The sequence below is a fragment of the Procambarus clarkii genome, chromosome 31 (genome assembly GCF_040958095.1).
Source record: "Procambarus clarkii isolate CNS0578487 chromosome 31, FALCON_Pclarkii_2.0, whole genome shotgun sequence".
In the NCBI taxonomy this organism is placed as follows: Eukaryota; Metazoa; Arthropoda; class Malacostraca; order Decapoda; family Cambaridae; genus Procambarus; species Procambarus clarkii.
Window position 1 is genome coordinate 27,449,984 of NC_091180.1, and position 17,104 is coordinate 27,467,087.

The window sequence follows — 17,104 nt, forward strand, 5'->3', positions numbered from 1 at the left end:
CACTTGGCACTGTTTTTCCTGATCGTGGAGTTCATTTGTTTTCACGTGTAGGATGTTTCTATAATGATAGTTACGTGATGATTTTATTTTGTTCACCAAGTTTTTATTATATTTATTTACTCGTGTTTTAATAATACGTTTGATGAGTAGGGGATTAGTAGGGATGGGAGTAGGGAGTAGGAACATAGTATGGAGCACAATGAAGTATAATGAATATGATGAATATGTTATTCATCACGTATAACATAAAGGTTTCGTCAAGGACACTTTATACAACAGCGTATGAACTGCTGTACGATAATTAAAAGGAATCTATGCGATATTTGATGCTAACGTGTTGTTAAACATGGGTTAATCAGTTTTAACAATTAGTCAAATTAATCATTAGGCATTATTAATCACATCGTGACAAAATATATATTGGCGATGAATCCTACGAATCAGTTACCGTTGATCTGCGTCTCAAAATGATTGGGAGATTTCTGGAGACCATTATGTTCTTCTGTAACCTATTTCACCATCCCCAGATGGGTATGGGGTCCATTAACGCCCACAGGATGGGTATGGGATACACTATTGGCAATAGAATGGGTATGGGGGTGTATTATAATGTATATTCAATCCTGTTAAGTATATGCATCTAATGTACCACATGTAAATTCTTGTAAACATCAAAGTTATGTTGTTTACATAACTATGTAAACATTCTGTTAGATAAATATTTCAATAGTAGAGAAACTTGAGCAGTTAGGTCAATATTTAACCCAATGACCATGCAGTGTAATTATATATATATATATATATATATATATATATATATATATATATATATATATATATATATATATATATATATATATATATATATTTTATCCTAGAAGGGGTACCACCTCTGGTGCAATTGTAGGGACCCATAGCCTCGGAGAAGAAAATAAAGAGTACTCAGAGAAGACCTTGTGGATCCTCACTGAACACTTTGATATTTTCTTCTCCTACCACCCCTATTCTTTTGGTATGTGTGTATATTTATCTAACTTTATTTGAAAATGTCATTACACAAAATGATATATATATATATATATATATATATATATATATATATATATATATATATATATATATATATATATATATATATATTTAAATGATCTTATAAATACAGGTCCGATTGATTGTTTCGAGCGCAAGTTAGACACATATGGAATGAATTTTGGTGGATATAAATGACAGCTGCCAAAGTTAAAAGATTTTCCGTGGTTTCCTTCTTATGTTATATATATATATTTTCATATGAATATGAGAAAGTCTTTTGAAGCAACGCGATGGGATCGAACTTTGGTCTATGGCCACCCCCTTGTCGCCTGCAATGCTACCGAAGCTTTTCTCATAGACTCATGACATTATTATGATTCCATTGTGCAACATGAAAATGTTAACACATTATTTACAATTAAGTTAAAAAACACACACATTTAAGCGCATATTTACCCCATGAATAACAAATGATTGTCCGCTGGCGACAGCTTCTGCCTGATATATTACCTAACTTTACTGTTTAATATATTATCTAACTTTATTATTTTATATATTATCTAACTTTACTGGTTGATATATTTTCCTACTTTAAATAGCTTGTACTCGAGCTCTGTCCTCATTACTGAGTATATACACTTTTTGAAGTGATTATGGTAATCATGCCAGCCATTAAAGTACAGCATCAAAACATTCTCCTTCCGCTAAGAATGTTATCATTCACTCACCACAAGAGAGGATCATCAAGAATGTTAATGCTAAAGCTTTCTGACTTGCTCCTGTGTACACCCCCAGCATTCACAGCTGATCCTGTGTGTACCCCAGCATTCACAGCTGATCCTGTGTACACCCCAGCATTCACAGCTGATCCTGTGTGTACCCCCAGCATTCACAGCTGATCCTGTGTACACCCCAGCATTCACAGCTGATCCTGTGTACACCCCAGCATTCACAGCTGATCCTGTGTACACCCCAGCATTCACAGCTGATCCTGTGTACACCCCAGCATTCACAGCTGATCCTGTGTACACCCCAGCATTCACAGCTGATCCTGTGTACACCCCAGCATTCACAGCTGATCCTGTGTACACCCCAGCATTCACAGCTGATCCTGTGTACACCCCAGCATTCACAGCTGATCCTGTGTACACCCCAGCATTCACAGCTGATCCTGTGTACACCCCCAGCAGATCCTGTGTACACCCCAGCATTCACAGCTGATCCTGTGTACACCAGAGCATTCACAGCAAATTCTGTGTACACCCCAGCATTCACAGCTGATCCTGTGTACACCCCAGCATTCACAGCTGATCCTATGTACACCCCAGCATTCACAGCTGATCCTGTGTACACCCCCAGCATTCACAGCTGATCCTGTGTACACCCCAGCATTCACAGCTGATCCTATGTACACCCCAGCATTCACAGTTGACAAGCAATCCTAGTAATCAAGATTCATGTTATTTAATTCTGTCATGAAACTTGAAGTCAACATAAAGCAGTCTATGCAAGTTAGTCAATATGTAAATGTATAATAATCCCTGTAAATGCATTGTTATTCATCCAGTCGAAACGCCAATGGTAGAAAAGACACTACTGAAGTTTATAATAAAGTTATCACTTACAACTCAACTCTGCATAGATAATTAATGATACAATATGGAACAAAAGGATATATACATTAATATATAATATTAATATATATATTAATATATATTATTAATATATATATATATTAATATATAGGATATATACGACGAATAAATATACATTAAACCACCGTAATATTAACGTTTTTAATACATCCACTTCGATAGGTTAGGAAGGTTGCTTGGGTTGTACGGTTGCAATTAGGAAAAACAGTTACATTTTTTAACGGAGACGAAACTGGATAGAACAGTATTAGGTAACAGGTCAAAATACATGTAACTGACCTAACAACCTAACAACCAGGGGCCAGATTCACGAAGCAGTTACGCAAGCACTTACGAACCTGTACATCCTTTCTCAATCTTTGTCGACTTTGTTTACAATTATTAAACAGTTAATGAGCTCCGAGGCACCAGGCGGCAGTTTACAACAATAACAACAGTTGATTGGCAAGTTTTCATGCTTGTAAACAGTTTAATAAATATAACCAAAGCCGTCAAAGATTGAGGAAAGATGCACACGTTCGTAAGTACTTGCGTAACTCCTTCGTGAATCTGGCCCCAGGATTTTAATTATCGCGATCCACCAAACGCGAATATACGCGCATATACACATGTATACACAAGTGTGCGACCTGTCCTGACCTGTAACGATGACCCGCGCCACATTAGAGGACCTGGGGGAGGCGTCGAAGGCGTGGGCGGCGGTGCAGGAGACGCTGGAGTAGGCGTCCGTGGGCGTGATGCCCTGAACGACCAGTTCGCCTGTTGGTAGTACCCAGTGACGCCCGTCTGGTGGGGAGAATTGGTTAAGGTGATTATCTGGAGGAACTACTATGTTGATGTGACTCTGTAGAGCACTTGGAAGGGATATGAGGACATGTTTAGAGCTGGGATATGAGGACATGTTTAGAGCTGGGATATGAGGACATTTTTAGAGCTGGGATATGAGGACATGTTTAGAGCTGGGATATGAGGACATGTTTAGAGCTGGGATATGAGGACATGTTTAAAGCTGGGATATGAGGACATGTTTAGAGCTGGGATATGAGGACATGTTTAGAGCTGGGATATGAGGACATGTTTTAGAGCTGGGATATGAGGACATGTTTAGAGCTGGGATATGAGGACATGTTTAGAGCTGGGATATGAGGACATGTTTAGAGCTGGGATATGAGGACACTCTTAGAGCTGGGATGAGGATACACTAAGAATTGGGCTATGAGGACAGGTTAAGAGAGAGAGAGAGAGAGAGAGAGAGAGAGAGAGAGAGAGAGAGAGAGAGAGAGAGAGAGAGAACAGACAGACAGACAGAACAGACAGAACAAACAGGAAACAGACACACCGACAGATCTATTTATAATTCCAACTAAATATGCACTATGCAGTAATAAACATTTTTAGTTACTCGTATTCTCAACGGGATTAATAAGCTTGGCAGTGCTATTATCAAAATGAAAAAGGCGTAACTGGCTTTCAACATTCATACATCGTCATACCGTCAGAAAGGTTATACATATTTATGTATGTGTGTGTGTGAGTGTATGTTAACACGTGCAGGATTACACAATAAAAAAATACTTCTCTTTCATCGTCTATTTTGTACCTTACTACCCATTGGGTCACTCTGTACCTTGCACCTTAGGGTATTAATTGTTCTTATCTCCTTATCTCCCTGTTTAAACCTCTCCGTGCGACAGCTCTGACAATAGCAGCTGAGTCTATAATCCTACTGACAGAACTAAACCTAAATACAAGCTCACATTAAATCCTGATTCCAGTCCTACTAATTAAGCAGAGATGCATCATCATAAACCCATCAGCTTTATCTGTAAGGCCATCAGCATTAAGATCAGACTTGTTTACCTCTGCGAGTAGAGTCTTAGGCATCTTGTTACGTAATTACGTCCAAGTAGGTATTGTTGTATAGCAAACACCTCGTTCGTAGTCTCTAAACACTTTGATAACTGCTACAAGCGTATACGCATTATACGTTACCAATCAGCTGCTACCTGCCTTACCAGATTCATTACTCAGATTTAGAGCAGTTGGCTTCGTTCTCAACTCACAATCTGAGATCCTGGGTTAGATTCCCGGGCGGGACAGAAACGGTTGGGCACGTTTCTTTTCGCCTAACGTGGGGGTTGCATCCTGGGGAGGACCAGTAGTTCGCCCTTGAGGGAGGACCTCCATACAAATAGATAGTGTATATAGGTCTTCTGCATATAGTGTATTTAGGTACAGAAGTGTACATAGTGTATATAGGTACATAAGTGTATATAGGAACATAGTGTATATAGTGTATATAATAACATAGTGTATATAGGTGTACATAGGCTTCCTGTTCCCAACAAATGTAATTATTTAATTATTAAAATAGTTTAATTATTAACATTTTCCGTAAATGTTGATAAAGGTGATAGAGAATAACGCTCGGGTTCATCTTGTTAAAATTAATCCCATTCTGACTACCGACTGAGTGATGGGAGAGTGAAGCACAAGCTTCTACAGCTGCTGTGGGAGGAATCCAAGATCAACCAAGATTTCACCACACTGGAGAGGAAAATTAATATGGAGCACATGACAACGACATGAAAGATATACGCGAAACTGGAAAAAAGTGTAACAGGAAGCAGTGCTCAAAAAATGGAACTTCAGAACGAGTGACCATAGACGGAAAATAATAACAAAGATTAGATACAGGAATTAAATACAAAGATTAAAAATAAATGATTAAAACACTACTGAATCTATATTAGAAGTGATCCTGAATGTTCAGAAGGGGAGCAAAGGAGATAAGTTCGTCCCTGCAAGTATATGTAGGTAATTACACACACACACACACACACACACACACATACACACACACACACACACACACACACACACACATACACACACACACACACACACACACACACACACACACACACACACACACACACTCTTTGAAAGCGTTAAATGACAAAGAGTGCTGGGAAGACGGGACACCACGAGCGTAGCTCTCATCCTGTAACTACACTTAGGTAATTACACACACACACACACACGTGCATACAGACAAAAATCAAGATACTCCAGCCTCACGTGCTGGGAGTAAAGACCAATAACCCAAACGGTGACTCTTTCCTGAGGCCGTCATGAAGTAGTTCCAGCAAGCTAATTACATGTCGGTTAACAAGGCAATCTGGTGCTGTTTACTCAAGGGGGAGACTTGTAATAAGATAAGGACAGCTTCTAATTAACGCTCGCAACACCAGTAGTGGGGGAAGCAGCGCCCCAGTGGACGTCAACTTGACTTCTTTCTCAACCCTGGTTCGAGGCTACTGTTTCTGTACCCAGTACTGTGTGTGTGTGTGTGTGTGTGTGTGTGTGTGTGTGTGTGTGTGTGTGTGTGTGTGTGTGTGTGTGTGTAGGTGTGTGTGTGTGTGTGTGTGTGTGTGTGTGTGTGTGTGTGTGTGTGTGTGTGTGTGTATGTGTGTGTGTGTGTGTGTGTGTGTGTGTGTGTGTGTGTGTGTGTGTGTTTACTAGTTGTGTTTTTGCGGGGGTTGAGCTTTGCTCTTTCGGCCCGCCTCTCAACTGTCAATCAACTGTTTACTAACTACCTAACTACTATTTTTTTTTTCCACACCACACACCCACACCCCAGGAAGCAGCCTGTGACAGCTGACTAACTCCCAGGTACCTATTTACTGCTAGGTAACAGGGGCACTTAGGGTGAAAGAAACTTTGCCCATTTGTTTCTGCCTCGTGCGGGAATCGAACCCGCGCCACAGAATTACGAGTCCTGCGCGCTATCCACCAGGCTACGAGGCCCCACATCCACCAGGCTACGAGGCCCCACGTGTGTGTGTGTGTGTGTGTGTGTGTGTGTGTGTGTGTGTGTGTGTGTGTGTGTGTGTGTGTGTGTGTGTGTGTGTGTGTGTGTGTGTGTGTAAAGTTACCAAGATGGAGAAGCGCCATTCACCTTAACACGGAAGGGGAGGGGGAAGAGAAGACAGGAAGGAGGTGCCCCTGACAGGAAGAAGAGGGAGACAGGACGGAGAAACAGTAATGTTGACGGACAGATAGCACTCCCTGACAGGTGTAACTACGGCGACACCTGCGCACCTGCATCCAGGTGAAAGCTGAAGTCTTGGCGTACCGCCGCGTATATCCTGAACCAGTTATATATATCTATAGAAAGTATACTTGTGACACAACGTGAATGTTAATTCGAGGATTGATGTGTTATAATATCTCTCAATTCTCATGCTGTTCTCCTCCCAGTGAACGTTCTACCTTCTTGACATTGCCATATCATAATCGTTCTACGAGAACACCTGCATCTCACACCCTTACACATGTTGATGTAAACACCCAATTCAAGCTGCTTCAAAGCAAAAATCAGGGGGACAACAACAACTGGAAATGATATGAGAGAGGATCTTCCTGGGCCTTGCTATTCCTCACAACACCATCCCTCATCGCCATGGTTACCTCATTCCTCCCCGCACCTCACAGATCTCGAATCCGATAATCCAAGACACCCCATTTCTTGAATTACTTCCCAACTCATAACCACTCAATCTCATTACTCTTTGACTATCATTACTATCGACTTCATTATACCCGCCCCTCATAATTCAGTCCCTCAATGGCTCCCACACCTCATGGCTCCTCACCTCATGACCTTGACCCCTCACAGGTCACCTCCGACGTGACATACCTCACACCCCAAGATCCTCCCATTAAATAACCTTGCCAGCCTTTAGCCTTATTGATGAGGAAGTGAGTTGATGAGGCTGTTAACGGGTGTGTAGCCGTGGCTCTCTTCCCGTGATATATGAGGCAGGTATGATATACGCCAGACAGCTCAGATATACGCCAGCGTGGGGGGGATAAGGTCAAGACGAACGAGACACAAGTTATATATACAACCGTAATATTCTGGACTCAGCTCCCAGATTGCTTTATCAGAGACTGGAGGGACGGAGAGTGAAAGGGATGGAAGAGAAGGATGGAGAGAGGGAGGGGGTGATGAAGTAAGGAAGGAAGGAAGGAAGGGGAAGAATGGATGGAGAGGGAGAAAGGAAAGGAAAGGAAACCCCAGTACAGAGAATGAATAGGAACAGGACCGCAGAGGTGTGCTCACTGGCTTGAAAAAAACTTTTTAGTCATGCAATAAAATAGAGTGAACTCTTGATTACAAATTAAAATACGGTTTACACACATTTCTGCACACATCACCTGATATGATTACACCACCCCGCACCCTCCCACCACAACCCCAAAACCACACACACACACACACACAACTCTCAATACACAACACACCCACCATCACACAACACAAACTCGTAAAGTGACTGCACATTACAGGGATCCACGGTAATATTAACAGCTCAAACTGCTCATTACAAATTTAATCATCAGGCTTATGTGTTCCCATATACAAGTTTACTAGAGAGAGCCCAACCGTAACCTCTCCTGCTCTCGTCATACTGGTGCTTCTGTTTTAGGTACGGGAGGGTGGAGGCTTCCGAACATGGCGTGGAGGTTGACCTTCATCACATCTCTCTCTCTCTCTCTCTCTCTCTCTCTCTCTCTCTCTCTCTCTCTCTCTCTCTCTCTTCCAATACTACTTGAGTGATACCATAAATGTTATTTGGAATGTAAAGTTAGGCTAAATCCGGGCATTATGTGGTGCAGGACCTCTCCCAAACTCACCTACACTTAGAATGAGAGAAGAAAGTATTCACCTTAGACTTAAACACACCCCAAGTGAGGGGGAAGGGGCGGGTCTCCCCTGGATATAGTTACTCTATGAGCGAGGGAAGGATACCCTAGACTCACCTATATCCTGAGTGAAGGAGGAACTCCCCTAGATTCACACACCGTCACCTAGAGCGAACGATGAAGACTCACTACAAGTAAGTGAAATGTGGCTGGAGGACCCCGTAGACTTACCAGGACGGGTGCTTGGCGTCAGGGTCCGTCCGTCGACAGACCAGGAGGTGACGGTAACGTGACGGGAGACGGTGGGCGGCACGTCACACGTAAACACAGCCGGGCCGCCCACCACGCCCGCGGCGTCGCTCACGCCCACTTCAAACCGCTGCATCACAACTGTAGGAAGAGATAATAAGGTCCCTTTATCATCATATTCATCTGCAATATCTGCATCTTCGTCACCATTAATATGCTCTGCAATAAAACTGAATGTAAAATGTTGTTAAGTAGTAAACACAGTCTAACAGGAACACATATATGTAGAAGTGATTATTCATTGCATGTGTCTTACTAACATTCATCTTTCATGTCTTTTTCATTTCCGTGACACTTGTTTCTCTCTCTCTCTCTCTCTCTCTCTCTCTCTCTCTCTCTCTCTCTCTCTCTCTGTCTCTCTCTCTCTCTCTCTCTCTCTCTTCCCTTCTCAAGGGCCTTCTCTATTTCAACTTCCCCTCTCCACACAATTCTTCCCTTCTCTCTTTCTATAATTCCCCAATCCTGTATTGTGTTTCCCCCTCACAATCTCTTTTCTACCCTTCTCTAACCTCTCCCTCTTCTTCCTGTCCTTTTACATTTTTTATTTGTCTTACCTCCTTATCTCTCTCTTTCTCTCTCTCTCTCTCTCTCTCTCTCTCTCTCTCTCTCTCTCTCTCTCTCTCTCTCTCTCTCTCTCTCTCTCTCTCTCTCTCTCTCGTTCGCTCGCTCTGCGTCTCTTTATCTCTTAACTTCCCACCTCGCCCTTCCTTTCCTTACAACTTTCCATTATCATTTAAATTAAATTTCCGTGCACCGATTTTCATTAAATCCTCGTACCCAAATTTTCTTTCCAACCCTCGCACACTCTCTTTCTTTAAAGCCTCGCAAACCCATTTTCTATAACTGTGTGTAAGCCCATTTTCTATAAATGCATGTAAAAATATTTTCCATAAATGCATGTAAACCCATTTTCTATAAATGCATATAACCCATTTTCTATAAATTCATGTAAACCCATTTTCTAGAAATGCATCTAAACCTATTTTCTATGTATGCTTTCAATCCCATTTTCTTTCAATCCGTGTAAAGATGAATGTCCGTCCAGCCGTCAATTAAGCACTCCAGATACGATCAATCGAGTACCACAAAAGAGATAAACTATGTACATATCTCATTAGTCCTGACAAGGGGGGAAAAGTATTCCACGACACGGCGTAGGGTCCTAATTTAATCTTTAAACACTGGGTAATTGGATTATTCAACCTCATTAACATGCCGTAAAAGTGAAACTGAGCTCAGAATAAAGAATTAGAAACGATCGCTAGACTTAAAGTCTGACACGTTCTTCAAGATGCATTAAACAGCATCTACGCGCACCATAAGAAGTTGTATTAAATTACCCGATGTTCGAAAATTTTCAAAATAAAAATTCTATTTGAGGGATATGATTTATGCAAAGCTCAGTCATATTGAGTATAATTAGTCTGATAAATAAGGCATATTAATCTGGCAGAAAGGCTGAAGTTTTACTGTGTGTAGTAAGGAAAAGGTCTGGTGAGGAGAGTGAAAAAACAAGTCTTAGAAAGAAAGAGTAACGAGAATGTGGAAGAAGTGAATACTAGCGAGAGGGAGGAGGGAGCACTAGAGATAGAGGGAGAAGTAAGTGTTAGCGAGAGGGAGGTAGGGAAAGCAGGGCAGGCAGTGGACCAAGATGGAGCTAGTGAAGAACCTGATGCACTACATCACTATTTGTATGTTTTTCTTCTGTCGTGGAACTTTCACTGGATAAATCACAGCGTCTGTAAGAAGCATAGCAAATGAATTGTACAATTGCACAAGTGACTAATGTTTTTATATAATTAATTTTTTTTATTTATAGGCATTATGCAGAATTATAAATATGTAATAAAGACACAATTGATATAGCAAAGGGTTAAAAAAGAAAGGGAAAAAGATATATGTAATAGAACATCAATGAGATAGCAGATTGATAAAATATGAGAAGAATTAACGTGCAAATACCCTATTTATTGCAGTGTTCTAGGGAGTTGTAAGTCGCATATATAATGAATGGTTTTCCTGAACAGCTTTTGAGCAGTGCTGATTCGGTCAGTCCATGAGAATTAGATCCACGCGAATTCAATGTAAATTCGGTCTACGAGAATTCGGTCTATGCAAATTCGGTCAAAACGAATTAAAAACCCTCTGTGCAATATTCATATGTTTTCTACGTACATTATGAAATTCCTTCTGACTGACCCTTAATTTATGATTAACGTTTTTAACAGATGGATTACATTATTTGTCTATTTTCTGAATAGTAAATTATGCACATTTTAGTGATGAAAGTTAAGAAAATTGTTTTACTTTGTGAATTGTTTTGTTGTTACTTGGGTGCCCGGTGGACGTGTGGACAGTCGAACCAGGCAATTACAGCTTTTCCAGGTAAAATTGAAAGTGATTGAATATTCGCAGAAATCTAGAACTCACACACAACATAAATAGAGCTAATTTAAAGTCAGAAATCAATTCGGGTTTCAAACGAGTTTTTAGTTTAATGTGTGATGTTGGCGATGTAATTTGGAATTTTGAAAGATATGTTTTATTTTGAGACAGAGAGACATTTTCAAACGATTTTCCTCTCAATGTCTCTCTTTATTCTTTAACTATTTCTTCTGTCTCACAATGTCTCTTTTATCTGCTTATCCAATACGCTTTCTGCGTCGCAAAGGTTTTAATAATGATCCTGGACGGACCTAAACCGTCGGCACTTATTTTATGATGTGTGGGTTGGGTCTTTAGTTTAATAAGTCTCCGACTTTTGCATCTCTTCTCACTCACTCTTCCCTTTGTCTGTCTCAATGGCTATCCCCCCCCTCTCTCTCTCTCTCTCTCTCTCTCTCTCTCTCTCTCTCTCTCTCTCTCTCTCTCTCTCTCTCTCAAATACATTATAATTCCTTTTCGTGTCCATAATGATGCACCATCTTATCATATTATCTCCCTCTTGAAGTTTATCTGACTTAAAACTCCTCACTATATATAGATATACGTAGTCTATCACAGTCGACTAATGTGTCTACTCCACTCCACTTCCCTCCACCGCAGCCCTGAACAAAATGCCTCGCGTCACGTATAATGAACAAACACTCCACACTCGCTCTTTCATCTTAGGGGGAAAAACATTTTCTCTAGAAATTATAAATGCAGCGAAGGTGTAATTTTCAGCTCCATGGACTATGTCACATTGCTCGCTTGTGTGTGTGTGTCTGTCTGTCTTTCTCAGTCTCGTTAATATGCCTTTGTAGATCTCTTTATTTTTCCCCTAAGATTATAATAAATGTCTATGAAATTGAAGATACGACGACGTTTCGGTCCGTCCTGGACCGAAAGTTTGGTCTTGATGTCACTGGTACATTTTTTTGTTTTTGTTTTTCGCGGGGAAATTCCTGCGCGGGCCCTAAGCCTCTGGCAGCCCCATTAGCCTTGGCACTGTATCTTGTGGCGCTTGTTTCTTTGTTATCAACCTCGACATGTCCTTGTTGGGCACGCATCCAACAGCAATTACTGTTAAAAATTGGGTGAGGCGACCCGCAATTGTCTGGCCTCCAGTCTCAGACAGACATATTTTCTAATTAATAGCTTTAGATTATTACTTTATTATTTTAATTTTAATACTATAGTAATTATAATTACTATTATTATTATTGTATTTATAATTATTATTTTTGATGCTGCAGATTAAATGTTAATTTTATAAATAATAATGCTAACAAAAGCAAGACAGAGAAACAGACAAATGTCCTACCATAAATTCAACAACATTCTGTCATGCGGGAAAAAAAAAAAAAAAATTAGTGAAACAAAATATGAAAATTTTTCATATGGGAGCAGCGGTGAAAAATTATGACCAAGAGTGTTACCATGAGCAAAATTAATTTCCGTATTCACATCCGGGACCCAGACTTGTGCTCTTCATTAAATGCGGCCCGGTCCTCGACCAGGCCTCCACCCCCAGGAAGCAGCCCGTGACAACTGACTAACTCCCAGGTACCTATTTACTGCTAGGTAACAGGAGCATCGGGGTGAAAGAAACTCTGCCCATTGTTTCTCGCCGGCGTTGCCCGGGATCGAACCGGGGACCACAGGATCACGCGTCCAGTGTTCTGTCCGCTCAGCCACCGGCTCCCCACCGGTAAGTTATTATTTTTACATAACTGGCTTATGTTGAAATCTTCATATATGCAATAATATATATATACTTTGCTCATTTGTTAATTTATTTTACATTGCTAATTTGTACGACTTTAACAAGGGTATTAAAACTAATGATAAATTTATTCGTTTTCGAATTCAAAATTAAAATAATTAAGTTACTATGATTGACGTTTAAATGACATGACAGCACATGCCGCTTGAATATACAAGTGAGCGCGCACACGCACGCGTGCACACATACACACACACACACAAACATACTAAATCAGGGCCTCGCGGCTGAGTGGACAGCGCTCGAGGCTTGTAGTTCTAAGGGTCCAGGTTCGATTCCCGGCGAAGACGGAAACAAATGGGCAGTTTCTTTCACCCTGATGCTCCTGTTTACCTAGCAGTAAATAGGTACCTGGAAGTTAGACAGCTGCTACGGGCTGCTTCCTGAGTATGTGTGTGTGTGCACGTATGTTATTGAGTGCAACGGGTTGGACAGATAAAGTAAAGGCTAACTTCAAATTGCTAGATGAATACAAAAATGAATACAGCTGGTTAAATACAGAGAAATACACCCAGCAATATATAAGGAGAAATACACGCACGTACACATTAAATTAAAGCTTTGAATTCCAACACATAATTAGCAAAAACCAAAAATATACTTTTATGGCAAAAAATATGTTATCGTAAAATACATTAACAATGTATTTTCTTACCTAGAACAACGTAAGTAATTTAGCCAAACTCTGACATAATTTAAGTATTCTTAAAGATTTTGAAAAGTATAACATGATCTTGCCAAATATGACAACTTATAGCATACTAAAACTTACAAAATGTGGTGTTGTTTATTTGTCATAATCTTCAATTTAAACTATCCTAACCTCTGCCTGATTTATCCTAACCCCTGCCTGACTTATCCTAACCCCTGCCTGACTTATCCTAACCCCTGCCTGACCTATCCTAACCCCTGCCTGACCTATCCTAACCCCTGCCTGACCTATCCTAACCCCTGCCTGACCTATCCTAACCTCTTCCTAATCTAATCTAACCCTTACCTAACCTATCCTAACCTTACCTATCTTAGCTTAACCTTACAAATAATTGATGATTTGATTTTAATTAGATTAACCTAATCTAATCTAACTCTTACCCAACCTATCTTAACTTAACCTTACACTCAATCATCAATCATCTCTAGATACATACTTTATTCAGCATTGGTTCACGTTCAGTACAGGAACGGCTAATACCGAAGCATTGAACTGTGAGACCAATAACAAGGGCCGTTTATCTCTGCCACTACTGGTCCATCAGCTGATTAGTGACGCGTAACTACCCACTAATTGGCAAACTCATCAATCAACAGTCAATTAGTTGGGGGCGCGTCGTGTGACGTCATTAATCAGCAGCCAATGAGCGCGAGCTTTCGACGTTTTTCCTCAAGCCGGAACCAATCAGCGTGAGCTTGTAATGTTGGTCACTGACATGTTGACCAAACAGCGAGGACCTCTGACTCACTCTTAGTGAACTGACCGGAACGCGAGTGTGTCCGATAGCATGACAGGCGGGCCCAAAGAGCCAGAGCTCAACCCCGCAAGCACAATTAGGTAAGTACCAGTTACTAAGCGGGCGTGCACACACACACACACACACACACACACACACACACACACACACACACACACACACACACATGATCTCCCGGAGGGTATCGATTCATTTCTCTCAATGTTTGCGGACGATGCTAAAATTATGAGAAGGATTAAAACAGAAGAGGACTGTTTGAGGCTTCAAGAAGACCTAGACAAGCTGAAGGAATGGTCGAACAAATGGTTGTTAGAGTTTAACCCAGCCAAATGTAATGTAATGAAGATAGGTGTAGGGAACAGGAGACCAGATACAAGGTATCATCTGGGAGAGGAAATTCTTCAGGAGTCAGAGAAAGAAAAAGACTTGGGGGTTGATATCACGCCAGACCTGTCTCCTGCAGCACATATCAAGCGGATAACATCAGCGGCATATGCCAGGCTGGCCAACATACGAACGGCATTCAGAAACTTGTGTAAAGAATCATTCAGAACTTTGTATACCACATATGTCAGGCCAATCCTGGAGTATGCAGCCTCAGCATGGAGTCCATATCTAGTCAAGGATAAGACTAAACTGGAAAAGGTTCAAAGGTTTGCCACCAGTTTTCAGTTTGCAACTGAAAACTCACACCCCAGAAGTGATTCGAACCCATACTGCCAGAAGCAACGCAACTGGTATGTACAGGACGCCTTATCCGCTTGACCATCACGACCGGACATAAGGAAGTGATAGCCGAAGCTATATGAACCACTTTCCCGCCGGCACTCGGATTTGTTCAAATCACCTCAGAATGAGGCGATTTGATAAAATGCTATGCCCAAGATTACCATCCGAGTGCCGGAGGGGAAGTGGTTCATATAGCTTCGGCTATCACTTCCTTATGTCCGGTCGTGATGGTCAAGCAGATTAAGGCGTCCTGTACATACCATTTGCGTTGCTCCTAGCAGTATGGGTTCGAGTCACTTCTGGGGTGTGAGTTTTCAATTGCATATAGTCCTTGGGACCATTCAGGCTTGTTCGCATATATATATATATATATATATATATATATATATATATATATATATATATATATATATATATATATATATATATATATATATATATATATATATACATATATATATATATATATATATAATCTTTGGACAACACCCACCAGTGGGACTCGAACCCAGAAAGCACAACTACCTTCCAGTAGCTTTCTGGGTTCGAGTCCCACTGGTGGGTGTTGTCCAAAGATTGTTAATCTTCACTTGTGGTTTATGCAAGTATAGGCTTATATATATATATATATATATATATATATATATATATATATATATATATATATATATATATATATATATATATATATATATATATACTTACAGAACACACCATATAATGGCCCTATATACTTATATACCATATGCTGGCACTATTAACTTACATAATACACTTACACTGACACCACATACTTACAGAATACACCTACACCATGTACACTCAAAAATCACTTACAGTAAATGTCAAATGCATTTAAATGTTACAACAAACAATTTTGTTGTATCGAGGCAATCAAGGATTGTACCAAGAGTTCCTTAAAAAGTCATTTCGAAACACGACACAGCAGATAGTATTAATTTATGTCACATGCATTTTGATAATTAATGATTTAAAAAATGGTGATTGGCCAAATGGTGCTTTGGTTGTGATTACTCGATAAAAATTCTTAATTAACATTTTCATGAATGACATTTTAATATTGTCAGAATTATCATTAAATAATTCTATGTTCAAACCATTGTTTCTCGACTGAATAAATGTGGCAACAGTTTTAGGTAATTTTATTATAAGGACTATATATATGTGAATATATAGCGCATGGAATGGGTGAAGACAAGGAGGGTGGTTATGAAGAAAAGTGAAGGAACACTGCCCAACCGCTTTGACCATCCTCGATAGAACGCTGACCCTGCAGGAAGTGTGGCAATGGCGTACCAACCGATTCTTGGATCCAGCATTCAAGAACATAAGTTTTCAAGACCATAAGAGGCTCTCACTCACACACACACACACACAAACACAGACAACGTATATATATCATCTAGGAATAACTTTTACCTTTATTTTTTTAAATTCAAATAAATCGGTAAATAAATACACACGAGAAATATTCTCTAAAAAGCACCAAGACCCCAAAACTTCGCATCATACAGATATACAATATTTCAAAAAATTTTAAAAACTCATAAGAAAAAATTCAGAACTTTCTTAATATAAGCCGCTTAAGAGACCCAGCAGCGTCACTTGTTTAAAAGGAAGCAATTATAGCCTGCATAACTTTCAAAGATTTAAAAAATAAAAAAAAAACACTTAAAATTAAGAAATTAGAAGAGCATCATAACTACGGCTTTATTTCTGGCTGGAGCGAGGTGGTACTGTGATTAATGGTCTGTGAACCACCTGATTGTAATCATCTAATTGTGGTTGTGGTGGTTAAGCTTCAGCTCTGTGGCTTCGCCTCTCAGATATGTAGGCGTCAGGGTGTGTGTGTGTGTGTGTGTGTGTGTGTGTGTGTGTGTGTGTGTGTGTGTGTGTGAAGGAGATGAAGAGTCCAAGTTACAAGGGGAAGACTGAGGGAACCGGACATTACCATCACACAGGAGAGGAGG

General features: G+C 40.3%; 1 protein-coding gene across 5 annotated transcripts in view; it reads right to left on the reverse strand.

Annotated features, from left to right (window-relative positions):
* LOC123758917 (cell adhesion molecule Dscam2) overlaps window positions 1-17,104 on the reverse strand; it is a 355,224-nt gene that overhangs the window by 162,218 nt on the left and 175,902 nt on the right. For all 5 annotated transcript variants that reach the window (XM_069334603.1, XM_069334604.1, XM_069334605.1 and 2 more), the window contains exons 4-5: window positions 8,631-8,789; window positions 3,327-3,473 (exon numbers count right to left, since the gene is read on the reverse strand). In XM_069334603.1, coding sequence (XP_069190704.1) covers window positions 3,327-3,473; window positions 8,631-8,789 — 306 coding nt within the window. The remainder of the gene's footprint in view (window positions 1-3,326; window positions 3,474-8,630; window positions 8,790-17,104) is intronic.